This window comes from Fusarium fujikuroi, chromosome FFUJ_chr02 (assembly GCF_900079805.1).
Source record: "Fusarium fujikuroi IMI 58289 draft genome, chromosome FFUJ_chr02".
NCBI classification, from domain to species: domain Eukaryota; kingdom Fungi; phylum Ascomycota; class Sordariomycetes; order Hypocreales; family Nectriaceae; genus Fusarium; species Fusarium fujikuroi.
The window spans coordinates 4,468,270-4,495,169 of NC_036623.1; the positions used below are offsets into that span (position 1 = coordinate 4,468,270).

Below are 26,900 nucleotides of genomic sequence, written 5' to 3' on the forward strand. Positions count from 1 at the left end.
AATAAATTAGATTAAAGCCGTGATGATGACAGAGGTAGGCAGTTTATCCTGGTAGGGCACACCAGCACATGATAACTGTATTCACGCTGAGGAGAAACTCGAGCCCACGATCATAATTGTAGAAAATGCTTAGGTAAATTTAGGATCACTTTAGGCAATCTTATGATATGTTTAGGAGACTTTAGATTAATTATTCTAAATATTAATAATTAATATCCCCATGGCTTTCTGCTATCCGTGGAGTTCCTCTACAGAGCTTGCGCTACCCTAAAGCTGACGTTACCATGATGACGGCACGCTCGCTTGCACGGGTATGCACAGTGGCTTGTAATGCCGTGTGCCGAGGTGTCCGTCCGTCACCTTGGAAAATCCGGGGTTCTTGGAAAGCAAATCTGACAAGCTTGATTGGTTCGCAGGGAACACACGTGCTAAGGTAGGCATCATCATTTCTTGGAATGCCGTTAACGCCGCCAACTGTTTCTAGGGTGCACTCTAGAACGAAACGAGACTCGAGTCCTTGACCTCGAGTTCGAATATCCATTCTCCTCTGCAATGAAAAGGAAGTGGTCGTGCTGCCGAGGTCAACAACGATCTCGGACTTTGAGCGAAGATGTTGCATGCATCGGATCAACGGCGCCAAGAAGCAGTGTGCACGTTTTATTCCCCAGATCGACAAATGACACCTTGAAATGACACGGGATAATTAACCGTCCCCTTCCCATGTTTTTCTGTCTCGATCTCAAAGCCCGTACCGGACTTAAGGCAAAACCACCGACTCTCTTACCACCCCATTCATCATATGCCACATCATCCGGAGTCCGAAATGTCCCGGCAATGGTTCAGCCATACTTGTATTCCATGAAATTATATAAAACACCAAGAATAGAACGTTGAAAGTCTAGATGTTAAAGACGGCAAGCCACGGTTATAGACTCCGCCATCAAGATTGAACTTGTCGAGATTGGTCCCTGCCCACCCTGACCGTTCCCTCCATCGCACGGTCCACACCATCTTCAGTGAACGGTACCTGTATCGTCGCTGAATCACAGCGCAAGCTCAAAGTACCGCGCTTGCGACTTGGACTCAACACCAACGGCGCTTTGCCTCGCCCTATCTACACTACATAAGCCCCCCACTTCCAACCTTGCTCCCATCCACCTCAACTCAACGCATCTCGTCTTTCCCTCTTACTTGGTTATAAATCAAATCCATCGCTCACTGTTGTTTTGTAATCTCGTGCCTGCTTATTCCATCATTCCCTCTCCCTCAACCTCTTGATCCTCCTTATATAACTATTCCCCGCCGGTGCTTGCTTTTTATTTCCCCGAACTCAACAATCTCCCCGCGCCATCTCCGAAAGTATCGTCCCATCGATCCTCAACAAGAAATTAAACCTCGAACGACTTTTTGGATCCGCACCTACAGCCTTTTCTCATTTATCGAATAGAAGCGCAAATTTTTCCTTCTTTTGTTCCGACGTGAAAAGTTCTTCAATTGTTTCAACTCGCGACGGCCTCAATCGTTACAGGTCGCCTAGAATGAACCTGAACAAGGCCGCTCGCGTCATCCTCTTTGGTGCACCTGGCGTTGGTAAAGGGACACAGAGCGAGCGATTGCTCGCTCGCTTTCCTCAGCTCAATCAGATTAGTACTGGTGATCTTTTGCGTCGAAATGTCAAGGAGAGGACACCCCTCGGTTGGTTTCCCCTCAATTGGAGCATTTAGGCGTATGCTAATAATGGTACAGGGATCAAGGTCGAGAATACGATGAAGTCGGGCGGACTTGTTGCTGATGATCTTATCCTGCGACTTATTTCCAACGAATTCTTCACTCGAGGATGGCTCGCCAAGAATGGAGGTCCCAATGTCATGACTCTTTCTTCCGAAGCGACGGCGATGGAGGCTTCTTTCAATAGCGCTGCTTCTGATCCATTCATCAACGCTCCGTTCCTCGACGGCCACCGTCCTTCCAAGGCCTCCAACGACCCCTCCGCTTCGTTCATCCTCGATGGCTTCCCCCGAACAGCTTCTCAAGTCGGTCCTCTCGACAAGCTTATCCCGATCAATCTCGTCGTCTCCCTCAAGACTCCCGTATCTGTTATTCTCGAGCGAATCCTCGGGCGTTGGGTCCACGAGCCTTCTGGCCGAGTCTACAACACCAGCTTCAATGCGCCCCGAGTCCCTGGAATCGACGACGTCACGGGCGAGCGATTGATTCAGCGCCCTGATGATTCCGAAGAAGTTTACAGAGCACGATACAAGAAGTTCCAAGAGACCAGCGAGCCTGTCCTGAACCACTACGCCCAGAAGGGCGTGCTTGTCGAGATTGAGGGCATGAGCAGCGATGAAATCACCCCAAAGCTATTTGCAGAGTTCGAGAAGCGCTTCGTCCATTGAAGGAAATACCCTATGGTTTCAAGACGTTTATGTTTAACTAGTATATGACTTTTTTCTTCTTTCCATTCGCTACGGTTTAGCTTTTGTATTTTGTTATTATCGGAGTTTTATTCTAGCGGCTTGGGATGCTGCTGATCGGAGTTGCAAAACACAGGACTGGAAAGATTCCTTGTCAGATGGGGAGCTGCTCGTTGGTTGTCCTTGAAGGACATGGTGGCGATGGTGGAAAGGGATGGGATTGTCTCAACACAACTGCACTGGTTTGAGCGCAGGAATGGGCATGGCTATTGCCTGAATGATATCCACACATCGACCCCTTCTTTGATTTAAATCGCAAATGTGACATGCATGATCCTAAAGTGACCGAATTCCAATTCATCTCGTCTTGAGATTAGCATTGTTAAAATTCCGCTATGTGTACATAAATCTGGCCCATGAATAATACCCCTCGAAACATTGCTAGATCAGCAAGACCAGCTCTCCCTCTCTTCTTCTAACGCAGTTCCATGCATCGCATTGCATCAAACGTGGCACTGAAATGGCAACGTGGTAGACCTTTCAACCTTCAAGACATTCCAAATAAACAATCCGTCATACTCCGTCCGAGTTCATACTCGCGTTCGTAAAAGTGATGTAAGCTGTAGTTTGGCGTGGAAGCTTGGTGCCTTAGTCGCGCCATCCCTCGCCGCCTTGAAGACCGCTGGGCTGGCCTTCTGTTTGTCCAGGTCGCAGTGGTGTCTGCTCATCGTCGTCATCGTCGAGAGCTCGGGCAAGCTCATCGGGGTCCTGCATCTTGGCGTCAGGGTCGACTGGACCACCGAACTCGTCCTGGTCACGGTTGTGTCGGTCCTGCTCGAGAACGCCGTCATCGGCACTGACTGAGATACCCCGAGCTCCCCACTTGGGTCGAGCTCCTCGTCGGCCACCTTGCTCATCTTCGAATCCACCAGGGCCACTCTCCTCGTCGTCATCGTTGTTCTCGAAGCGCTTTCCGAAGATTCGGCGAAGGAGCCAACCGCGGGACATGTCGTCAGCGTCGACAATGCCGCCACCTCGGAGCTTGACGCGCTGGCGAGTGTAGTAAACCCAGGCAAAGTCGATGTACAGGGCAGTCTGGATAATGCCGAAAATGACGGAGACGGTGTTGGGCTTCTTGCCGGAGATCTCGAATTCACGGATGAACCAGTTGACACAGTAGAGGGCGCGGTAGGAACCGAGAGCGACGAGGTAGAAGGAGTCGATAACGGTGGGGACGGTTGTTTGTCGAAGGAGGAGAAGCTGAGGAAGAACGCAAACGGACTCGAGAATCTGGGAGAACACCCACATCCACTACAAGTTGTTAGCAACGTTCAAGCTGTCAGGGAACGGTAGCTTACAGGTCGGAAACCCTTGTGACTCTCAAAGATGAGCATTACGAACGGAGACAAGACAAATGAGCCACCGAGGATGACGGCGCCAATTTTCCAAGCAATCTCACGCTCACGCGATCGAGGGTAGATCCATTGCATAATGGCAAGGATGTAGATAGACGAGATGATGTAGAAGATCTTGAACACGATGTTCCATGGTACCGTCTCGATGAAGAGGTCGAGGTAACGTGTGCAGAAGACGAGGGCGTAGAGGATCTGCGTGATGAGAGAGACGCCCTCAGCGCTCCTGTTTCGATGAATAGCGAAGATGAGGATGCATTTGGAGAGGGCGTGGGACAAGTCGCCCAGGACACGGAAGAGCTATGGTGCTGTCAGTTTGTCGGGTTGATAGTGCATGATGTTTCGTAGACGTACGTTCCACGCGCCCATTGTCAAGGGCGGGAAAAGGAGGTATCGGCCGTTGGTGCGTTTGCGTCGAGCGACTCTGGAGAAAAAGGGAATATGAGAAGCGCGATGGAATCGCTGGTTTGATGGGGGAGGGGTTGAAGATGACAAGTAGCCGGGTATAAGGCTAAGGTTAGTGGAGGTTGAAGATGAGGGAGCTTAGGCAGCTGAGCTTCAGCTTGGCGATGCGAGGGACGGAGGAGGTGGTGGAGACGGGCAGTCTAGGCTGGGCAACCTTAAAATGTGCGTGTCTGGGGGGGCATTTGAGCTTGCGTCAGTGTCAGCAACTGAATTTACGAGGCATGAAGATGCATTTTAAGCCGCCACATCTAGGTCCATTTCCGGACACGTGCACCTCTCGAATGCCTAGAGAGAGGTTGATATAATTTATATAAATTGTTGCGATCTATTATTGAGAGATACAGGCACTTCGTCTTATCGATATGGATGATTTCAGCTGGTGACGCGGACCTTTACGTCGGATGTGTGGGAGCCACGGGAACATCAAACAATTAATTGTCTGTACGCTCACTGAATCGTGCAGACTGTACCTAATCTAATTATTCTCAACACCAAGAAGCACACACTTCACATCTTCTCATATTCTCGTGAACATAATACTCACTAGGTAATGCTTTGATTTAAGTATCTCTCACTGGCTTCCAGTCTCAACGTCATTGCCGCACGCCCCCTTTCAAGTTACGAGCCAGCCTACGAGCGATCGAGCCTCTACCCCCTGCAGATCTCCAGAAACATCACCACAGAGTCCACGTAACCAACCTAAACTGACTATACGCGTTGACCATTGAGTCTCGACGACCACGTGTAGTGACAGTCTCCCAGGCAGACGGAATACGGATATAACATGAGACTATCGGCATCCATTGCCGTTGCCCTGGGTTGGATCACCAGCGCTAGTGCCTTTGGAGTCCCCGACGTGCTGCAAAAGCTTGAACAGAAACTTCCCACCAGAGACGCTCCTCCACCGAAATACTTTAGTAAGTTCACCCTTATGCCCAATGGAATTGGCCATCGTATCCCAAACGAGAAGGTCTTTGACTAACGCGACCTGCAGGGGAAGCATCGTGAGTTACCAACAACCAACACACAGCGCCGCACAGAAAACTAACAAGGGCTCGCTCAGACAATATCCCCACTATGATCTGAGATATTTTGGTGAAGCTCTTGAGCCACATCTTCAGAATGCAGGCATCAAAGTCCTCATGCAGACATACCTAGCCACATTTCGAGATCTGGGAGTCCAGACCTGGTTAATGCATGGCTCCCTTCTCGGCTGGTGGTGGGGAAAGAAGGTGAGAATAACGGATATCCATAACTTCACATGTCTAGACCCTTCTCTAACCGAAAGGATTCTCTCAGGTCATGCCATGGGACCTTGACGCTGATGTCTCAGTTACTGAGGCAGACATGTATTTCCTCGCTGCCTATCATAACATGACTATCTACTACTACCAGTACGATGGTTGTCCGGAGGGTTGCTTCTTTCAGCTTGAGATTAACCCGTATCATAAATATCGTGAGAGGGATGATTACATGAACTTCATTGACGCAAGGTGGATCGATATGCAGAATGGCCTGTTTATTGACATCACTGCGGCAAGGTATGACCCTGGGCATGAGATGGGCGATGGAGTTATGTACGACAAGCATGACCACGAGTTCAAGGTGCGTAACGTATATATGGCAATGATCGTTGCCTTGTGCTAAAGCTTCATGTGGCAGGATAAGTACATCTTTCCTCTGTTAGACACCACTTTCGAGGGTGTTCAAGCCAAGATTCCGTACAGATACAAGGAGATCCTAGCTTCGGAATACGGCAAGGGAGCATTGTCAAAGACTGATTACCATGAGTATGATCTTCCAATGCAACGTGTATGCGTGTCCATGAGAACTGACAAGGGATTAGTCACCGATTCGACACAAAAAAGATGCAGTGGGTTCCTATGAATTAGGCCTCAGCTGTTATTGTGTCCATAGGACTGAGGCTTGTTTAAAAGGCGTTCAGCTCTGTCGAGCAGGAAAGGTATACCAAGGATAAACTGGAAAGGGATATAGAATACTAATAATACCCGGTTGATGGCGGCTGGCCGTCTTATAAAAGTCTTGGGGCTTTATTTACTTGGTTGATAACAGAAATTCCATGGTTATAATGAGAGAAATCATGCAGGTTTTACAAATTTATAATCGACACAAAACCTAAGAAACCACTATATAATATCATGTTCTAGTCTTGTCTTGCAGATAGTCATTGGTTGGTCGATTTGGCCCATCAGTCAATTAATTGCTTGATGCCCCGCGGCTCTAGAACGCGTCTCACCCCACGCGTCACAAGCATATCCAAACATTGCTCCATCAACATCGCAATTAAAAAACGCCCAATTGAAACACCACCAGCGCATTCAGCTTTAACACTATCCCTGGATAAAATCGAATGCGCAGAGAAAGATATAGGTGCCATTTCCCCCCACAATGGCCACAGGTATGCCAATAGCGATTCCCATGATCAAGCAGTCGATCAAGTCGCTAACACAATAAACAGGCCAACAGCGCCGCGCTGATCGGTTGAACGAGCGTCTACGAGGTGCCCAGTATGAGCTTGTCTCCGGAATGACCAAGGTACTTGTGCTAATGCGACTCAAGGCGTGCCAACATCGAAGATGACTCCTTCAACCTCGACATCGCTGGCCTTAACATAGCTGGCTCGACTCCCGCCGCACCTGCACCCGCACCCCCTACATCGTCGGAGCGCCGAACACCGAATACTTCTGCTAAGAGGAGAAGATTGGATAACGAACCGCCACCGTCTGCACAAGCGCAAGGAAGCGCACGGAGACGATCGCCTCGATCGAGAGACCCCTACGATCTGCCAGAAACATCTAAGGAATCTGGCGCGCAGGATACGACAGGTGAATCGCGAGAGGAGGAAGAACGTATTCCCGATGCTGTAGAGGAGCCGAACGTAGAACCCGAGGAGGAGGAGGTCGAACCAAAGCTGCAGCCAGAATCTGAATTACCGAGCCCAGAAGTCGAAGCGCCAGACGAGAACGACGCTGATGTTGAGTTACCGGTGCTACCGGATAATGAACCCTCCGAACAAGCAGCGCAACGACGGGCCAGCCGCAGGTCACTGGAACAAATTGCGCAAGATGTTGCGAACAAGCGACAGGACGTACGTATGAGCGAAGCCATATCGTCAACGACACGACTACACACGACGTTACAAGAGGACGATGCGCCGCCTTCCTCCTCGCCGCTGGTGCGCAAGGTGCGACGGAGTGAAGGTCCCGCCGTAATTCGATCGAGACTGTCACAAAGGCGACCTTCTAGGCTTGCTGAGCAAGATGAGGAAGACGAGCTCTCACCAAATCGAGCGGATCACGCACCTGCGGATGATGAGCGATCGGATGATGCTACAGAAGACGCGGAACCTGAAGTGGAGGAAGGTGAAGAAGAGCCCGTAGTAGAGGAGGAACCACAGGAAGAGGAAGAGGCAGCGGAAGCTATCGATGCAGTTGAAGCGGCCAAGACAATTGGGAGAAAGCGGCCTCGCAGAAGTCTCCCATCTCAATCGCCAGTTGCTGAGCCGGACGAACAAGCGGAAGAAGAGGAAGTTCAAGAACCGGCAGCGAAACGACGCCGTGGACGACCATCAAGAAGCCCCGCGACACAGAAGCAACCCGCCGCCAAACCAAAGCCTACGAAATCGAAATCACGGACAACACAAGAAAAACCACTACCGAAGCAGGTCCGCAGGACGAAACAAGCCGCCAAAGAGCGGCGAGTCAGCGACGGTTCAGCTATCGAGGTCACAGTTCAGCGCTTCGTCAACGTCAAGAAGTTCATCAACGGCGACGACGACGAAGAAGAAGATCAACTCGCGGCGGATCTTCCTTTTACAACAACTGGAGTGACAGCGGTGGATGTCTTTGCACAGGCCTGCTTGGAAGTCATCGATAGCACGGTAGCGAAGCTCCTTGAGGCGCTACAGAATACCGAGGAGAAGGATAAGAAGAAAGAATGCCGGATCAAGATACGGGCACTTGAGGCGTACAAGGAAGAGCTTACGTCTCGGTTATTACAATTGGTAAGTTGTTTTCGCCCGGTGTGGGAAGTATTGGGACTGACGAGTTAGTCAATTCACCTCATGGACTGGCAATCATTACGGAAGCGTGTTCGTCTGGTACAGCGAGAGAAGCTCTCTCTGCGAGAAGAGATATTGCGCCTCAAGGCAGAGAGGGAACAAGTCGCGCTCAAGATGGATGCTGTACGCATCAAGCACGAAGAAGACACCAAAGAGTCAAAAGTGAGTTGTCCACTGCTTTTCTTGAATGCAACACCAGCTAATCATATCAGTACCGACTCGACACCTCAGCTATAATGCATGATATAGACATGGCAGTCGAACGAGGACGAGACGCCCCTGAACTCTCACGCGCCCAAGAGAAAAAGGCCGATCTGGCTAACCTCGAGCTTCTCGTCGCACGCATCACAGACGAAGCCAGCTCATCGAGCTCCGCAGGCGGTATGCTCCAACAAGTGAAAAACTTCAACGCCTTTCTCGAGCGCGCAGCAATTGCTCTAGAAACAAGATGAAGAAACACAACAAGTAACGAATTGAAACGTCTTATAATTCTTCAATGGGTGGTTTGTCATATGTACTTTTTACTGGATCTTGGCCTTGCTAAAGTCCATCTCGGGATGCTGCTCCTGGAACTTCTTGAGGATATCAGCCTTCTTCTGCTCGTCTGAGCTAGGCAGGCCCTTCTCCTTCTGCTGCTGATCGAACATCATCTTCTCGACCATGCCGCGGGTCTCACCGTCGAGATCTGAGAGCTTGGAGTTGTCGGGCTGGATCTTGGTCACGTCGATCTTAGGGGCAGAGGTGACAACATGCGCCCACCATTCCATCTTGTTCACCTTGTCGAGGTGGATCTCAACTGTCTTGGTGCCGTCTGAGTTGGTGCTGAGCGTCCATGTAGAGTCGTCAACGTGGACGGCGTGGGGGAGATCGCCCTGTTGTGGGTTAGTTGGTGTATGAGATGTGGCTTGAGATGTATGTGTGTACCTGGATGATTGGATCCTGGCCCTTGATACCCGCCTGTAGGCTCTGCTTCTTGATAGTAATGACGAGATCTCTCGACTTGAGGTTTCCGGGTACATTGAAGGTGACGTCGAGCTCTGAGATGGTCTGAGTCCACTTGTAGGGAAGAGCAGCCTGCTCCTGGGCCTCCTTTGCGTTAGCAGCGGCGGTCTCAGCAGGTGTAGGTTCTGTGAGAGTCAGTACGTGAGGCTTGTGATTGACAATTAATCTGTCTATGGCCACCCATAGAATGAGGGCTTAAAATAGCACTCACCGTTGTCAGCCATGGTGATGTATTTGAAGCGGTTGTGATGTGTTCTGAGGGGAGAAATCGATGGAAGCTGTTGGTTATGAGAGAAGGCTGACAATTCATGGAGGGGCAGCTAGAAGGTGGGGCCACATCATTCAGAGCTTTGACCAATGGGAATCTCCCCGGCACGTCTGTTATCCCCGTCTCGTCAGCCGTGCAGAACCAACATTTGATAAGGTGGTCACTGATTAATCAATTCTTCACCATAACAAAGCGTTTCCTTTCCTCTTCTTCTCTTCACAACCTCGGCCCTCCAATCAACCGCACAGCCATTGCACTCGCCAGCCAAAATGTCTCGCGCAGGCGTCTCAATACGCCACGCCACAGATCTCAACGCGCCTCCACCGCCAGACCAAGACGAGACATGTCCCGTATGCAAGACAACACGCTACTTCAACCGCGACATGGAATTTCGCATCAACCCGGAGTGCTATCACCGCATGTGCAAGACATGCGTCGAGCGAATCTTCAAAGACGGCCCCAACCAATGTCCCTATGCCGGCTGCCACAAGACCCTTCGTCTTCGCGGTTTCAAGACTGCTTTCTTCGCGGATCTTGCCGTGGAGCGTGAAGTCGATATTCGGAGACGAGTGGCCGCGGTGTTTAACAAGGTTGAGGAGGACTTTGAGACGCTGGACGATTATAATGAGTATCTGGAGATGGTGGAATGTTTGACATGTGATCTTGTCTATGGCACGGACGAGGAGAGGAGGAAGGCTGAGGCGCAACTTGGCGAGTGGGAGGCGAAGCACAAGGCGGACATTGAGCGCAACAGGCGTCTTGCGCGCGAGACAGATGATGCTCGTAAACGTCGTATCGCAGCAGAGGAGGAAGAAGCTCGACAGCGACGATTACGTGAACAACAAGAAGAGCTCGAGGAGAAAGCCAACGCCAAGCGCTTCCGAGAGGAAATGCTCGACTCTCTGCAAAGTGCAGAAACTGGCCGTGCATCAGAGGCGATGGACAAGATCATGCTCAAGAAACGAGGACACAACAAGCGAGACGCAGCCCTTGGCGCCGCAGGAAGCAGTGGTCTTTCTATCAGAGGACTGCGCGAGAAGAAGGCAGTCGTTGTGGACAACAAGCCATACGATCCGTACGGCGGCGTGCGCGTCATGCCAGAGCGCGTGGACCTTGCGCCGGAGAAACTAGCGACGTATAGCAATGAGTGGGTCGAGATCACGAGGACGAAGCCTGAGTACAAGGCTGGAGGGTACAGTCCTGATGAGTATCTCACACGAGTATTGTTCGAGGCTTTTTCAGGGCTGGGAGTGTTCGTGGATGAGGAGAAGGTTGAGAAGAGTGTTGCTACGGCGGGAGCGAAAGAAGCTGCTGCGACGGGAGATACTGGGGGTATAATGGACGTCGACGATCCGTTCTAGTAGATGATTTTCCTCGTTTAAACGGGCATAGCTATGGAGTTTGGGAGTTTGGGAATTTGGGAAAATGCAGAGGGATACAACGGAATTGGAGTTTTGAAGATGGTAAAAATGACACGATATCATGGCTACAGAGGGCATACACCAGACACAGTGAATACAGAGAAATAATTGATGATAATTGTATTTTTGTATGACTGCTACTATACTAATCCAAAAGGAAAAATCACCAGGAGAGGATTGAAGGGCATTTTCAGATGGATACTGTATCCTCCTGTGTGCTCATCCTGTGGCCTTGCAATCCTCATTTCGAATCTCATCCCCGAAAACGCCTCGCTTACTATATGGAAAGGGAGGCTGTTACAGCCAAGAAACGGAAACAAAAGGGCGCTGTGGAAAACGCGATGCGAATTATGTCTTGATTTGAGCTTGTAAGATAATATGGTTCTTATTTGGAACTGCTGCTTCGATAGTCTTATTGCTGCCAGGGTGTCTGTTGAGCAGGACGAGGGAATACAGGTACTGTGGGAAGTTGGTCGAGGCCTCCTCCAATGGGCTGCTGGTTGGCTTGCCATCCCATGCCTGTGTTGTGGTTGACAAAGGCGCCGTTTCGGAAGGGGTTGGTTGTACCGGTTGATTGAGGAGCGAGAGCAGCGCCGGCTGTTTGCGGACGCTGTTCTTGGTTTGGCGCTGGCATCGTGGAGTTGCGTGCAAAGGGGTTTGTGCCGGTCGGTGTAGGTTGAAGAGCAGGTTGTTGAGGAGATGGTGATTGGAAAGGTGAGTTTGAAGCTTGGGCGAAAGGAGAAGTGTTTTGCTGTGGTGATGTTCGAGCGAATGGGTTTGTAGATTGGCGGTTTAGAGCAGGTGTAGCAGATGATGGAAGACCTGTTTGTTGGGCCATGAGCATAGACTGGCGGAAAGGGTTGGTGCTTCCAGTTTGCATCGGTTGGAGGCCCTGAGGCGATCCGTTCTGAACAGGTTGTTGGATTTGAGGGGCAGCGTTGGGAAAGCTGGCCATTGTATCCTGAGGGATTGGTGCGAGCGAGCTTGGTTGGAAGGCTTGTTGCTGAGGAGTGAAGCCTCCGAAACCAGCCCCGGTGAAGTCGGGCTGTAGTTGGATCTGAGGCTGTTGCATCTGGGATTGCTGCGGTTGCATGAACCCGGTTTGCTGAGGCTGCTGGAATGGACTGTTGGAGGCAAACCCAGTAGGCTGGGCGGTGAAACCGTTCTGCTGAAACGGCATGCCTGTCGGCTGCTGCTGGAAAGCCTGCTGTTGAGGCTGGGGGTTCATGCTCATCGGTGTCTGATTCTGTTCGATAGAGTCAAAGAAGTCGATCAGATCAGGATCGGGACCCTTGTTGGCTTGCGGTTTCGACTCTGGTGCCCTGTTCCCGCTCGACGAGGTCGTGATCTTGGGAAAGGGGTTGTTGGACGCTGGTTCGGGGAAATCGGTGCTCTTCTTCTTGCTGAGACCTCCTTGCTTCGAGCTTGAACCTCCACCAATCTTCTTCACATCCTGCTCAGCCAGATATTGTCTTCGGTGAACCTCAAAATCGGGGTCGTGAAGATACTCCTCCAGCTGGCGTCCAAGGTTGACAGGTGCATGCTTGAGCTTGGGCACCTCGACCCGAGTGTGGTGTTCGTGCTGACGAGCTACGCTCAGATATTGAACGACGTAGTCTGTTTGCTTTGTGAATTTCCGATAAATGGCCATAGCACGTTCGGCATCCACCTTTGACATCTCGAAAAAGTGACCTAAAGGGGTCGGAATGTTAGTCAAAGTGGCGGGCTGAGACAGAGGGGGAGGGGCAAACATACCGAGAATGCTGATGAGCCCTTGGTTGAGAACCTGAAATAGTGCCAACAGATCCAAGACAAGCAGTCGGAAAACAGTTATGGTGATTTCATTCTCTGGCTCGTTTTCCATCACCTGGGATTGTCAGTTCTCGGGATTGTCTCTCCTGCTATGGTCCCAACTTACGTCGCATTTTAGTAAAGCCTCAATTTGGCTTTGAACAATCTCCGTCTCCCGTAACAATCCTTTTTCAACCGAAAGCTTCTCAAGTCTTGACTCAGAAGCGCGCACCCAATCCGTCTTCGTCTTCTCGTATGCGCGAGCTCTCTCAGCTAGATAGTGGGCATAATGTCGGATATTTCGTCCTTGGATTTGTGCTGCCAATCTGTCAATGCCCATACACAGATATCTTTCGGCCTGCGTGGAACGTACCATCTGTAAAGCTACTAATCGCTAGCACATTGCGATGCGTCGAAAGAAAGGCGAGCGTGACATCAGGAGATCCCTCTCTGATCATCAGGTGAACAGTAATTAGACTTTTGAAGACGACGGTCCATGTTGAATCGCGGAGACGGTATGTGAGAGCGCGAAAGACCTCGCCGACGCCAGCTTCGCCGGAATGGGTAGCTACAAGAATGTGTTCGATGTATTTCGTTTTTGGGGGAGCATTCTATAGCATCCAAGATCAGTACCAAGTTGAATCGTGAGAACCAGCGCCCGTCGAGGAAAATTGGTTGGGCTCATGATTGCCGCTGATATTAGGCTCATCAAGAGCGCGCTGCCAAGACCGCACACGTACCTTGATCTTCGTTGCGCCCTTGACGGACTTTTCGAAGGAGCTTGACATGATTCCAACAGGAGCTCGGGAGCTATATCGAGCTTATAATCGCCGGGCGATGGAGGGACAAAAAGTTCAGACGACGGACGTTGCAACGAGCGACGGGGTACGGTGACAGATGATGATGGCCGGGGATCCGGGGGGGGGCTCGATGCGAGGATGACGATAAGAGCTGCTGCAGCAGAAGACGAGCGAGTCGAGCGTGTCGGGTCGCTTCAAAGTGACCAGCGCAAAAAGAGATCTTGAAAGGGTCTTGGACGAAGAAAGAGAGATTGACCGAGAGAGACAACGAGAGAGTGTCCGCATCCGCGCCGGGGGACGTGGACGATTCTGGGGCGTGACAGGACAAGGGGAGGGGTGTGTGCTGTTCGGGTTGGCGTTGACTTGAGGTTGGGCTTTGGTGGTTGTAGGACGAGAAGGTGGAGATTCTGAGAGATGTGGATGATAGAGAGGTACCTGTGCCGCCCAGCGATATTGAGCCGACTCATGATGTACCCTCCAAACTCGTGTCCTCCGGAAAGGTGGTTGACTCCGACACGGGCGGGCGCTACTCTCCCACTGTAATTCCAGGGGACGCTACTGATGTCGTCACCATGGATTCTTTTGTCTTTTCATTTCAGAGGGACTTGATTGCGCCAAGATAGCTCCACTGCAGAGATGGCGATGTTCCATAAGGTTGAATAAATCTGGGGACTTTATTGTCTGAGGGGAATGCAAATTGAGGCATCGTTGGGCATCCAGATAGCACAAACACACTCTGCTTGTGGCGTGTTTGGTTGCTTGTGCGATAATCTCTTCGCTTCTTCACGTCTCACCAAAAACTCATTTCACCTGATACAGCTCTAGACAAGGGACGGCGCATTCACTCTATCAAAAACAGCAGGTCGGGAAGCACCAGATTTGTCATTACAAATAAGATACAAAATTCAATTCAATTCAATTCGTAGTACACATATATACGCGAAACCTCACTTGAGGCTCACTCCCCAGTTCCCTCAATCGCAAAAAACAAAAACCTACCTGTCAGAACGGTTCAATTTCTGCAAGCCGAGTTACCCCAGCCGCACGAACCAAACAATCCTCTCTTTCATTCATAAAAAGTCAGAGCTTTTTTCCATCGCGTCCGATGCTTGTAACAAGGTCTGTGTCGAACGCCCATTTCATGGTACCAACCTCACCTCGCCACGAAACCGCTTAAGCTGCCCCGAGAGGCAGAGGGTTTCGAGGTCCGGGGAGGAGGCACTGCATCATATTAAACACGCGGTTCTCATCATCTGCGAGGTAAATGTTAGCAAAATGCAAGTATTTGTGCGTTATGAAGGACTTACGGTTTCTTGAATGAAGAGGGTCATAAGGAGAAAAGAAAAAGAAGAAGAGAGGAACGCGATCCGCGCAAAATTTAAAGGTGCCCGTAGTGGGGTGCTTGCCGTGGCTGATCTTCGGCTGTTTGCTCACCTGGCCTTACCTTGTCCATCGTCTGCCACCCTAGACTTTGGCATCGCTGGTTGAGACCGGAGCCAAAAAGATCATAATTAGCGTATTCTGGACAACATTGGGGGCGCTCATGGTATTATGTACTATTTTCATGATGCGTTTAAAAGTCTTCCTCCTAACTGGCCTGGGCTCTAAGGCCCCTAAAAGTACCGATTTCGTCAGGCAATTTTTTCTACTACATTTGGATTGTCTGAACATTTCAATCAATTGCGAATCTTTTAGAAATGCTCAAAATCTCCACGCACTTACAGATCGAACCACATACTATCAAAGGGTGTCATAACAAACCTTCTAGTAGAACACTTTCCGAATCCATGAGGTTGTCGAGATGCCACTTATGTCTACGTAGCTTCCACGTGATCGCCCTAGCACGCCATAGCTACTGATAAGGCACGATAGACCATCGAACTCCTTATCTATGTTGAACATTTGTTTCCTGCATGCAGATCCCTTGCTATTAATATGCCGCCTATACGATCTGGTAGAGCTTCAAAAGCATGTGATCTTTGCCGCAAATACAAAACTCGCTGTTATGCTTCTGGCAGCTCAAATGGAACTTGTTTGCGCTGCAAGACCTTATCTCAACGATGCTCCTTGGACTTTAACGGCCATCGACGCTCGATCTCACCACCCATACGTGAACAAATAGACATTTCACGTGCAGACTCGGCTGTTCGAGTTCGGAGAAGTTCAGTTGACGATAGGTTTGTATAATTGGGAGTACGAGGAGTTATCATTGACAGTTTGTGTAGGTTAGAAAGACTGGAACGAACAGTCAGCGCTTTAGCCGATAAACTTGACTCGAAACTGGATGAAATCGCTGGCTCGTCAAATCAGAATAGATCTACTGTGGTGGGAGTGCCAGTGCCGGCTGCAGAACTCGACCCTGCTCCGGTATTTTTAATACGAGATGCTGCAACCGATGCAGGAGTTCACTCGCCCGAGCAAGCAATTGCACAGACAGGGCCCCAATCAGATGTTATCTCAACAGGACTTGTCTCGCTACAAACAGCCCACTCACTATTAGGACTGTAAGCTACCACTATATTCAGTTAAATAATGAATAGCTGACTTGTTTCAGATTCCATGTTCACTATGGCAGATGGGTCAGATTTCCAGAAGACATCCCAACAGACAGACTCCTCTTACAAGTCCGAAAATCTCCATTACTTCTATGCAGCATCTTCCTGATATCCGTCCGGCACACAAGCCAGAATCTGGCAGATCGGCTCGCTCCTAGGCTTTTTGAGGAATCGAAGCGCCTCATCACAACATCGTTACTAGAAGTCCCGCAGACTGTAGAGTTCTTCCAAGCCGTACTCATACTAAGCCTTTGGTCGACGACTATAGGCCAAGTTCCCTTGAGTATAGACAGCTGGCTACTCACAGGCTATGCGATTCAGCAAGCCCTCGCGAGCCCTCACTTCATGGACGTTATCCGCCCCGGCTCGTCTCAGCATAGCAGTGATTCGCTGGACGCTTGGTGTTTGTGGAATCACCTGTGTGTCGCCCATCTTCAGTAGGTCCCCAAGTGCCCTCTCACGGGATGCCTGCTGAATTCAGTACAGGTACTGCGTTGGAACTCGCAGACATTCACTTCTGACTCAAGCACAAGTTGACCAATGTGTTGATTTTGTCAAGTCGAATGAAGTTAACAACTACGAGGCGAGGATGGGAGCAGAAGTTCAGCTCTACTGGATTATCTACAACAAATGTGGAATTGCTCAGGTTGACCTTGCTGGAACTAAACTCGCTCTACAAGCATGGCAACAGGATTGGATGGTCCTCTTCCGTAAGTCTATTCTCGAAGTATTTGAATATTAATGTTGACATGATCCAGACGAGCCTAGATCCCAGTTTCTACAAATGGGCTTCCACTTCGCCCACCTACTGGCTCATTGCCAGTCTCTCAAATCACCCAAATCAGTTATGCACAGTTCCGTTCTCAAAGAAATGATCAAGCATTCAAAAATAATCATAAATCTCGCCATAGACACAACCGACGATCGGACTCGCCATTTAACGGATCACATATATCACATCCTCAGCTTTTCTGCACTAACTCTGTGTCGAATCGTCCACACATACGAGTCCAAACTGCGAGCAACTAATTATGACACTACCGAGCTGGATAATATAGTATTCAAGCTTATAAACTGGTTCAAGACCATTGGGTTGCCTTGTCATGCTGCCCATATTCTAGGCGATATTGTCCATGCACAGTTCCAAAAGCTTCGACCAGATTTCCAACCCTCAACGCCTCTTGTTTCCGGAGCATTATCTGAGAATCCTGGTGCTTATTATAATTCCGAAGAGTTATTGTTACCACCAGATCTCTCTTTCTTGTATCCGAATTTTATAGGTTCAGAGATGTTTGATGCAGACGGCGGGTTAGAGTCTTGGCCAGAATGGGCCCAGGTTCATTCAGATACAGACGCGTCTGTCTAGTAATATTTAGAAAATAACATGAAGCCCTTGAGTACTGGTATTTACTTCACCGAGAGAAATCGTAAATTGTCAATGCACTAAGATGGTCGTGTAACAGGCAGCAGCCAACAAGTGACACACGGATATTTTCCGCTCCGTTCCGCGATCAATTTCTGCTCATTGAATCCATCATGATTGTCACTCTCCCCTTCCAACACATTGCAACATTACCACAAAAATGGACCGACTAGCACCAGAGATTGTATCCAATATCATTAAACACCTTGTACCAGATGAGTACTTCTCGCCAGCTAAATTCTTCGACGAAACTAGACCTCCCATCCACAGTCTCGCACCTTTAGCAGCACTATCTCGCCGATGGCAACCTCTGATTGAAGAAGCCTCATTCCGTCACCTCAAATTGAACTCAGAATCTGTCTTGTATGCCATCGATAACAACATTCTCACACCCAGGCGTCTTTCATATCTCCGCCGGCTTGATTACTCGTTTTCACCCCCAGATGAAGAACATCCTCCAACGACAAGGGCTGAGATTGACACGGGTTTTGTGCCTCTTTTCCGGCTGCTCGCTCAAATACCTTTGCAAGACGAGCCACTAGTAGACTTTAACGTTACCATGCCCTGGGCTCCAAGTGGCCCCAGTTATCTCAGTAAACTGGAAGATCACGTCGAGGACAACTTTGATGTGTTGAAAGCAAGTCTCCCGGAAGTGCCCATGATACGAAGTTTCTACTTCTGCCGCGGGTTTGATCGCTTCTTCTACTCCCCGCGCTCTTTTTGCCTGATAGTGGGTACGATGTCGCGTCTGGGATCGCTTACTCTGCGCCTGATGTCTCAGAGAGGACCAGAGAATGTGTTGAAGGAGAGAAATGGTAAGTTCAACTCAAGTCTACTTCAGACGATGGTAATTTCTCACAACAAGACTCGTTAGAACTCGCACGATCGTTGAATGGCTTGCCTTCGTCGATCCATCAGTTCGACCTCGACTACTATGTTAATCCACGCTTGCTATTGGATGCCATGTCCTTGGCGCCGACAGAAGAAGACATTTTGAGCCGAGAACTATGTAAATTCTCGCAAAGAGAGGGCCTGAAAGATTTCTCTTTTACAGGGAGCATTGAGCCTACTATTCTCTGGCCATCCGAGTCAGAAACAGCTGAAAAGCCTCACTGGCCAAGCCTTAAAGCTTTCGAACTCACACCATCAGACATATCACCCTCAGGGAAGCGGCTTGTAGTCCGCAACGTATGGCGATCACCAGATAGCTGGCATCCTATGTATCCCGTAGACGACGTGGCGAATGAATATTTTGCGGCGGCTGCGCGATGTGTATCACGAATGCCCAAGGCGGAATATCTCTCTGTAGAGCTGAAAGACTCGTGGTCCACGACTCTCGTTTTCTGTACCGGATACCCCAATGACCCTGACGAGCCGATTTTGAGACTCTCGGGAGGAGGGGGAGCTAAGATCTCTGAGGAGACTGAGAAGGAATGGCGGAAGACGGCGGAAATTCATAACTTGAAGTTTTCCATGGAAGTTGACGAGGAGGAGAACCAAGGAATTGATAATGAAAGCTAGACGTGGCTGGAGACCGAAAGCAAACAGTCGCAAGGTTAACTAAATCTGTTGAGTATTGCTGTATTTCAAACCTTCTACCCAGACCGATCATACTATAGCATCGCCAACGAAGCTTTAAATCTCACTCCTAGTCTCGTCTGAAGCAACTTGAAACTTTTCCTCGACACCAGCATCACCATTGTCAAAGAGTCGGTACAGCAACTTCCAGACCAGAATAACAACAGCGGCAGCAATAGCACAGCCAGCAGCAATACTCAGTCCGCGAGTATACCGAGGTGCATCTAGTTACAGTTAGCCTAGACCTTGTGAAAAATGGAGTTTATGTATGTATACCTTGGGTTCTGAAGAGTTGGTTACCGGGAAAGTTGGCAAGCTGGATACTCATCACATAAGCAGCCAGCGCAACAGGTCTCTTGTAATCCTGCATCTTGGTTGTGAGCCATGCAGCACTGATGGCTTGGACACAGCCCATTCCCATCTGTGTCCAGACTACTCCACCGTACAAAGTCCACTTCGATACACCATTTGGTGCAAGGGCTAACCAAAGGAGACCAGCAGCTCCCCAGAGATAGCCGAGGGCAATGTGGAACCCACGCTCGCGGAAGTGATCACTGCTGAATGCCAAAGTGACTGACCAAATCAAGGCACAGACACTACCAACGGAGTTGAGACCATTGGCTTGAAGGGAGGTGAAGCCCAATGACTTGATGATGGAGGGTGCGTATGTGTTCATCGGAGAGATCATGACCATGGAGAGAAGGCCAGCGACGAGATGACCGTATAATCTCCAGTCAGTGAAAGTATCGACAATATGTGACAGTAGAGCTGGTTGGCCGTATCGAAGGGCTTTGGTAGGGTCGTTACGGATGACGCGGGTGACGATGATGGAGGCTTCACGCTCGGTGAAGATGTTGAATGATCTGCCAAAGAAGGACTTAGGCTTCGCGGCGTTGTGGGGGAAGTATAGGTATGCGAGGACTCCGAGGAAGCAGGTCAAAACACCCTCTACGTTTCGTTAGCACTAGCCTTGCATACAGAGTTTGGGACTTACCAATAAGGAACAGCCATTGCCATCCATGAAGACCACCTCTTCCGCGAAGTGAAAGAAGACCAATAGACAAAGGCCCACCAAGAGCACCAGCAAAGCTGTTGGAAGCCCAGAAGATAGCATATCGTAGAGCAAGCTCTTGGTTCGTATAGTATCGTGAGATGTAAAGAGCAAAACCAGGGATGTAACCACCCTCCAGAGCACCAATGAAGAACCGAGCAGCACATAAACCGTGTGCATTCTTCAAGAAGATTTGGGACCAAGTAGCAATACCCCAGAGGAACATGGTGATGGGAAGGAATCTCTCAGGCCCCATATACTTGCTGATCATGTTGAAGGGCAACTCTGTAACGATGAAGCCAACTGTGAAGAGAGTCTGGGCTAAGTTGATGTCTGAGTTATCGATGTTGATATCCGTTCGAAGCGTGTCGGTCAGGGCATTGCCGATGTTGGTGCGGTCGAATTGGAGGAAGCAGAAACAAAGAACGATAAAGGGCAAGATGAAGAAGTCAACCTTGAGTAACGCTCTCCTGGTTTCCCCAGACTCAATTGTAAGGGTAGGATCATAGCCCGGAACATGAATGGCTTCGTCCTGAATAACATCGCCATCATGTTCCGAAGCCTTAGACTGCACCGGGTGACTCTTTTCAGAAAAGGAACTCATTGTAACGAGAAGTTAACTGGCAAATCCAAACTCTTGTGGTTTCTAACATCATGGTATCGAACAATGCTACAGTCTATATACTACCTCCCTGCCAAAGCAATAATGATGTCCTGATAAGCGATGTGCCCAGATCTGTATGGTGTTGAAGATACCATGGCGACGATAATGGCGTGCTGCATTGGGTTAACCTATTGGAGGACTTGATAAGATGAGATGGCGCCGGCGGTGATAAGGAGGGACCATCGGATCGTTATCAACCGGCGGCATCCCGACGGCATCCCGCAGGCGTACCGCCGGGATGCCGTAGGGTTGATGTTTTCGCAATATCACGCCAATATTCATCTCAAGATATCATTTCATGAGAAGAGGATTATCTACAAGTATGAGGAAAAGTCCAGAGCGTTGATATTGTCTTCAGATCGAATAAGCTATCGACCAAGACAATTTCTCAATAGGTCTTGAGACCACCACAAAGCCAGACAAACCATCACCAAAAACACAAGAAATTTCAAGCTCTGGTCATGGAACAAAACACACTAAAAAGACGTGGCGTCGGCCTCACAGGTGTCGACAAGGATAAGTCCTTCGGGGGCTACACCCTGTTTTGCCCCTTGACGAGCGACACAGCTCACCTGGTCGACATTGACGGCAAAGAAGTCCACTCTTGGAAACTCCCAGGCAGAATAGGTCGTCATGCTAGAATTCTACCCAACGGAAATTTTGCTGTCAACACTCTTCGAACAACTGAGCTCACGACCAAAGATGGAGGCCCATTCCCCTTTCCTTTCTTTAACAAATATGGTGGAGGTGTCATGAGTGAGCTTGATCCTGATGGCAAAGTGGTTCGTCAGTTCACGGATGATTTGGGTCATCATGATCAGTATCACTACGGTGATGGCCGCTTTCTGTATACGGGTCTTGAGGCCCTGTCTCCGGAGGACTCAGCGAAAGTTATTGGCGGTGTCCCGGGCAGCGAGATCGATGGCATCACTTACGCCGACACCATCAATGAAGTTGACGAGAAGGGCAATCTAGTCTGGCAATGGAAAGTCTCAGAGCGTCTCTCACGAGAAGAATACCCGCTCCAAGCTCACTACACAAGAGAGCATTACCCACTCATCAACTCCGTCATCCCCATGCGCGACGGTAAACATATCCTCGCGTCTCTCAGATCAGTATCAGCCGTCATAATTATCGAGAGATCTACCGGCAACATCGTCTGGAAGCTCGGCCCAGAGGTTCTTGCTCAACAACACAACGCTACTGAACTCGACAACGGCAACATTCTCATCTTTGACAATGGAGCTTTTCGTAACGGCGAATCTATCACTTATACCCGTGCCATCGAGGTGGATAGACAAACGAAGAAAATCGTCTGGGAGTATAGGGACCGCTCACAGATGCATAACTTCTTTACACCATTTATGGGCAGTGCGCAGAGACTGGCGAACGGAAACACATTGCTTTGTGAGAGTGCTTTTGGAAGATTGTTTGAGGTTACAAAGGACGGATATGTTTGCTGGGAGTTTATCAACCCGCACTTTGCGCCCTACCCTGATCGGGCGACTGCGAAGATATTCCCCGGTGAATCGAATGCGCTGTTTAGAGCGTATCGGTATTCTTTGGAGGAGATTCCCTGGCTTAAGAAGAAGTTGGGAGGAACTGATGGAGAAGCGCAGGCTTCGGGAATACTGGGAAGCATGTGTAAGCAGCAGTAGCACAAAACATGAAACAGTATACGAAGAATTACAAAAACGTTATGTTACTGCAGCTAGGTCTCCTATCTCATATCGACATGCTAGGACTTGCAAGAATGACCAAAGACCTGATGCTTTCCTCCTCACTAGGCATATTTTATTTTAGCGGAAGCTGGAACCTGCTTCCTTAAGCAAACTATTCAGCGCAATAGTGGAAAGAGATCACTGATATCTCACTGAATGGCCACAAAATACAAGATTGGCCATCGGCTGTAGTGCCCTGCATCGGATCGGATCTAGGGCAGTCACTTACGGGCTTCCGATGGCTGTGGGGTAGACCCGTCTCACCCCCACACTTCACCTCGGCTGAGCCGAGAGAGTTGACACCCTGTTAGAGACAATAACTACAAATTGCGAACTGAATTACTCACTGTTTAATTCGTAAGTTGCGTGCTTCGATATATGAGTGTTTGGTAGAAATTAAAAACCACATAACAGTCTGAAGAAAAAGCCGAAAGCGTTGTAGACCTCGCAAGCAACAGGTAGAATTTCATACTTACTGCTATGTTTTGTGTCGTTAGCGAGAAAGTTACAAGATGCTTGCCATGGAAACAAGGAAAGCACAGATTAATATACCGTAGTTCAAAGAGGCCTCGATGGTCATGCTCATCATAGTGCAATACCCCATGTACGTACAGACCGTAGCTGAACTCAGCCCACCCCCAGGTTCTCCAGACGTGGCCACGTCTAGTCAAGTCTAAGCCAGATATCAATCTGCCGTAATAGGGTCGCTTCCTTTAGCGTAACTGGGGAGATCCTACCCCGCAATCTAGGTCGCCCGCAGATCCCGTTGAATCACTTAAATGTTATTCGTCCCCAGAAATCTTGAGTGTTCTCATACTCTAGTCTCAACTTACTACTACACTTACGTCAACGATGCCTTCTCGTAAACTCAAAGACAGTGAACGCCGTCGATGCGCCAATGCCTGCTACACTTGCAAGCGTCGCAAAGAGCGCTGTGACGGTCGTCAACCGTGTGGCCGCTGCATCACCCGCGGAGTGGATGCCGAATGCAGTTTTACTCCTTCTCCGACGAGAAAGCGCAGAGCTCGGGTCGTCCGCCCTCCCACATCTGATATAGACAACTCACAGGGCTCCATATCACCAAGCATATCTTCCTCCATTGAAGTCTTCAACCAAACACTGTCTCAAATCAGCAGCCAGACTGGGCATGATCTACACAAAGACCATACAGATCGCCCCCAACTCTCTACGCTCATACAAGATGGCCATGGGAAGTTCGTCTTTATTGGTGACGCGGCGAACTTGTCCTTTCTCCAAATAATCCGACGACTAGTTCGTGATTCAGTCGGTCCTTGTGCATTCACCGAAGATGCTCTACAACATCTCATGGTCGAGGTCAAACCGTCGGACAGTTCTACATGGCTCGTCAGCATCATGGATGATGCACCAGTAATGCCCGATAAGGAAGAGGCTCGATATCTAGTCTCCTGGTTCTTCCGCTCAACCAGCTGTGTACTCAACCTCTTTGACGAAGGAGAAATCATGGAGTCAATGGAGTCTTGGTATCAGAAATGCTCTGATGAACCAGAGGATAAAGCTTCTGTAGCTGTCTTCTTTCTCATATTTGCAATTGGCGCCCAGACATGTCCTGAGAATAGGGACCAGGAAGCAGAGCAGTATTTCAACTACGGACGCTTCATCACCGCCTCCATTATCATGGACGACATTAGCATATCTGCAGTCCAGTCCAACATTCTTATTACTATGTACCTCTTGGGTGCATCACGACGAAATGCTGCATTCATGTACCTCGGCAGTGCTGTCCGCGCGGCATATGCCCTCGGCATTCAGCGACACGATATTAACAAGCATTTCAAGCAACCCGAATATGTCCTGCGAGAGAGGTTGTGGAAGGTTCTCCGCGTCCTAGATCTCTTTATGAGTGCATCACTTGGCCGTCCGCCATCCACACACGAAACTCGAAACACAGGCATCGACGAGAATTACTCAGCGTCCAACGATCTCTGCGCCATCTTTGAAGATATCCTTACCAATATCTACTCCCCACAAAAAGTCTCAAACAGCCACCTGGAACGAATCAGTGAACACCATCGACAATGGGCCAACAAGTTCCCTCTAGGTCTGGCTACTGATAGCATAAAACCATCGAAATTCATCGATGAAGCCGACGGGAAGGAAACGCCAAATATCGGTCTATGCCATCTTAAAGAAGCTTACTATTGGACAATAATGCTTCTTGCTCGACCGTCCCTGACGAAAAGCGCTTCCAAACATATGTACAAAGCCAGCCAGGACATGAGCCAGTGGGAACCCCCTACAGCTGCAACTGAGCCAGACCAAGTCCTTGCATTTTCCTGTGTCGACTCTGCAGTCAGGACTGTTGACCTCCTGAAAGTGATGGGAGATAACCGAGAGATTCCAAAGCGTCTCCCATTTGTCGTGAACTCATTATTTGTTGCAGCGTTGGTGCTTGGGACCGCCTACTTCAATGACTTGGATCATATCTTCCCTCTCGAGAAAAGTATGATTGGTGTACGATCCTTGATGGCTAGATTCAGTACCCATGATCCTGTCGCTAAGGGTGCACTGCAAACTATCGATAACCTCCAAACTGTTTGCAACATATACGTTGATGAGAGGGCACGTCGGAAGATGGAGAGACAGAGCCTCCTTGTAAGAAATCTGTTTGGTACTGTGCATGATGGGTCTAGGCCACATACTCCGAATCCTCATGACAAAGCAAAGACAACGTCTTTTAGTGATTTCAGCCAGACTGAGGCAAATCTTGATTCGTGGTCATTTGGAGAATCGATTGGTGACATTGATGGGGGGTTGATGGGCATGTTACCTCATGAAGCTTTGGAGGCATTCTCGCTCCCTGCGCCCACGACAATCACCTTTGACTCATTTGATGGCAGTTTTCCTCTCTTCCCGACTGTAGATGCGTGTAGCTTTGAGGTTGAAGGAAATATGGGGACGAATAATCTGGCGTTTGGGCTGTGATATATGTAATCAGAAGGTCTTCTATCTGAGTCGATGAATTCAATGTGCTCGATGTATAGTTGATACACCAAAAGGACACCAGGCAACTGTGAGATATATGTGAGTACATATGTGCATGCTAAACTAATCACTGGTTTTAATAGCCCAATTGATGCCGCTTATTACCCCGTTCAAGAACACCTCAGTCTCAGGTAGAGATGGAACTATCCAGAAACAGTGAGGCATATTGCCGTAGTGGTTAGTTTTGGTAGCCACACCCGCAGAAGAGAGGCTATCATAGAGAACCTTTCCGTCATCCCGTAGTGTATCCATGCCGCATGTCACGATGTATGTTCGAGGGAACACCTTCAAACATGTATCATCCAGCAGTGGAAAGTAATCCTTGTCTTCAAGGTCAATATCTGTGTTGTCGAACATCTGGAGAAGTGATTCCTCATCGACTATAGGTACGTTATCTTTGTTCTCCTTGTAGGACGAGTGTTTCGCCTGGAACTTTGCTGGGATGTTTTGTGGGTGGAATGCTACTGGGCATAGTGCAACAGCTCCAGTGATAGCATCCGTGGGAAGACTAGTTTGACCAAGGATCACCTTTCTGGCAACTGCAAGGGCAAGACAGCCGCCAGCGGATGTGCCAATGGTAAACATATTAGAGTGATTGCCGCCAATTCTTTGAGCGTTGTTAAAGGCCTAACGAGTCGAAATTGTCAGTCAAAGTTCTTGGTGTACGTATAAATAAGGTAGGCTGAGAACTTGGTCTCTGACTTACCCATTCGTAAAGACTGACAGCATCCTCTAAATGAGCTGGAGCCTTGTGTTCTGGAGACAATCGATAACCAACGTTTACAATAACCACGTTGGCCTTGAGTGCGATATATCGGCAAAAGCCATCTTCAGAGTCAACGCCTCCCACAACAAAACCACCAGAGTGATAGAAAACACCAATAGGGAGTTTCTTGGTCTCAGAGTCAAGAGGCGTGTAGGTCCGATATGCAATCCCACCTACTTCTCCATCACTGATCTTCAACTTATTCTCTGGAAAAGGAGGAGCTTGTGATGCAAGGATAGAGCCGAGACCGCTGAACTGATCTCTCATTTCTTCCGCGGAGCCCTTTAAGACCGGGCGAACGCCACCCAGAGACTCTTCAAACTGTATGGGTCAGTGCCTGGAACAGATAGTATATCTTTGGACTTTACCTTGATCCAGGACTCAGCGTAAGAAGACATATTGATCAAACTTGTTATATTTAGTAATTATATGCGTATGATTCGTGTTCAAGACTGCTTTGGATT

The 26,900-nt window shown here is 49.2% G+C and overlaps 13 protein-coding genes; 8 read left to right on the forward strand and 5 right to left on the reverse strand.

Moving 5' to 3' along the window:
* Positions 1–1,538: 1,538 nt before the first annotated feature.
* Positions 1,539–2,396, forward strand: FFUJ_03919 (related to adenylate kinase; the record flags this gene model as incomplete). XM_023572855.1 has 2 exons in its annotated part: positions 1,539–1,695; positions 1,747–2,396. 2 exons carry the CDS (start codon positions 1,539–1,541, stop codon positions 2,394–2,396), a joined length of 807 nt encoding a protein of 268 aa, XP_023426906.1.
* A 666-nt stretch (positions 2,397–3,062) lies between these two features.
* On the reverse strand, positions 3,063–4,195 carry FFUJ_03918 (related to endoplasmic reticulum retention receptor; the record flags this gene model as incomplete). XM_023572856.1 has 3 exons in its annotated part: positions 3,063–3,725; positions 3,773–4,126; positions 4,181–4,195. The coding sequence occupies 3 exons, from the start codon at positions 4,193–4,195 to the stop codon at positions 3,063–3,065; spliced, it is 1,032 nt and encodes a 343-aa protein (XP_023426907.1).
* Positions 4,196–5,075: 880 nt separating this feature from the next.
* On the forward strand, positions 5,076–6,178 carry FFUJ_03917 (related to mannosylphosphorylation protein MNN4; the record flags this gene model as incomplete). XM_023572857.1 has 5 exons in its annotated part: positions 5,076–5,208; positions 5,286–5,295; positions 5,355–5,523; positions 5,591–5,896; positions 5,954–6,178. 5 exons carry the CDS (start codon positions 5,076–5,078, stop codon positions 6,176–6,178), a joined length of 843 nt encoding a protein of 280 aa, XP_023427201.1.
* Positions 6,179–6,700: 522 nt separating this feature from the next.
* FFUJ_03916 (uncharacterized protein) lies at positions 6,701–8,824 on the forward strand (the record flags this gene model as incomplete). XM_023572858.1 has 5 exons in its annotated part: positions 6,701–6,710; positions 6,771–6,819; positions 6,872–8,315; positions 8,364–8,534; positions 8,585–8,824. 5 exons carry the CDS (start codon positions 6,701–6,703, stop codon positions 8,822–8,824), a joined length of 1,914 nt encoding a protein of 637 aa, XP_023427202.1.
* Positions 8,825–8,893: 69 nt separating this feature from the next.
* On the reverse strand, positions 8,894–9,598 carry FFUJ_03915 (probable nudC protein; the record flags this gene model as incomplete). XM_023572859.1 has 3 exons in its annotated part: positions 8,894–9,244; positions 9,297–9,499; positions 9,586–9,598. The coding sequence occupies 3 exons, from the start codon at positions 9,596–9,598 to the stop codon at positions 8,894–8,896; spliced, it is 567 nt and encodes a 188-aa protein (XP_023427203.1).
* Positions 9,599–9,911: 313 nt separating this feature from the next.
* FFUJ_03914 (related to TFB3-TFIIH subunit (transcription/repair factor)) lies at positions 9,912–11,003 on the forward strand (the record flags this gene model as incomplete). Its single annotated transcript, XM_023572860.1, has 1 exon — positions 9,912–11,003. One exon carries the CDS (start codon positions 9,912–9,914, stop codon positions 11,001–11,003), a length of 1,092 nt encoding a protein of 363 aa, XP_023426908.1.
* A 472-nt stretch (positions 11,004–11,475) lies between these two features.
* Positions 11,476–13,642, reverse strand: FFUJ_03913 (AP180 family protein; the record flags this gene model as incomplete). XM_023572861.1 has 5 exons in its annotated part: positions 11,476–12,755; positions 12,819–12,930; positions 12,982–13,172; positions 13,228–13,465; positions 13,595–13,642. 5 exons carry the CDS (start codon positions 13,640–13,642, stop codon positions 11,476–11,478), a joined length of 1,869 nt encoding a protein of 622 aa, XP_023426909.1.
* A 1,947-nt stretch (positions 13,643–15,589) lies between these two features.
* FFUJ_03912 (uncharacterized protein) lies at positions 15,590–17,575 on the forward strand (the record flags this gene model as incomplete). XM_023572864.1 has 5 exons in its annotated part: positions 15,590–15,831; positions 15,880–16,158; positions 16,209–16,646; positions 16,696–16,919; positions 16,968–17,575. The coding sequence occupies 5 exons, from the start codon at positions 15,590–15,592 to the stop codon at positions 17,573–17,575; spliced, it is 1,791 nt and encodes a 596-aa protein (XP_023426910.1).
* A 217-nt stretch (positions 17,576–17,792) lies between these two features.
* On the forward strand, positions 17,793–19,153 carry FFUJ_03911 (uncharacterized protein; the record flags this gene model as incomplete). XM_023572865.1 has 2 exons in its annotated part: positions 17,793–18,447; positions 18,507–19,153. 2 exons carry the CDS (start codon positions 17,793–17,795, stop codon positions 19,151–19,153), a joined length of 1,302 nt encoding a protein of 433 aa, XP_023426911.1.
* A 114-nt stretch (positions 19,154–19,267) lies between these two features.
* FFUJ_03910 (related to nicotinamide mononucleotide permease) lies at positions 19,268–20,865 on the reverse strand (the record flags this gene model as incomplete). XM_023572866.1 has 3 exons in its annotated part: positions 19,268–19,434; positions 19,487–20,158; positions 20,205–20,865. 3 exons carry the CDS (start codon positions 20,863–20,865, stop codon positions 19,268–19,270), a joined length of 1,500 nt encoding a protein of 499 aa, XP_023426912.1.
* Positions 20,866–21,386: 521 nt separating this feature from the next.
* Positions 21,387–22,583, forward strand: FFUJ_03909 (uncharacterized protein; the record flags this gene model as incomplete). Its single annotated transcript, XM_023572867.1, has 1 exon — positions 21,387–22,583. The coding sequence occupies one exon, from the start codon at positions 21,387–21,389 to the stop codon at positions 22,581–22,583; it is 1,197 nt and encodes a 398-aa protein (XP_023426913.1).
* A 915-nt stretch (positions 22,584–23,498) lies between these two features.
* On the forward strand, positions 23,499–25,610 carry FFUJ_03908 (related to Put3p and to hypothetical protein YJL206c; the record flags this gene model as incomplete). The annotated part of the gene is made up of 1 exon (XM_023572868.1): positions 23,499–25,610. The coding sequence occupies one exon, from the start codon at positions 23,499–23,501 to the stop codon at positions 25,608–25,610; it is 2,112 nt and encodes a 703-aa protein (XP_023426914.1).
* A 123-nt stretch (positions 25,611–25,733) lies between these two features.
* On the reverse strand, positions 25,734–26,834 carry FFUJ_03907 (related to Putative sterigmatocystin biosynthesis lipase/esterase STCI; the record flags this gene model as incomplete). XM_023572869.1 has 3 exons in its annotated part: positions 25,734–26,297; positions 26,377–26,757; positions 26,805–26,834. 3 exons carry the CDS (start codon positions 26,832–26,834, stop codon positions 25,734–25,736), a joined length of 975 nt encoding a protein of 324 aa, XP_023426915.1.
* Positions 26,835–26,900: the final 66 nt, after the last annotated feature.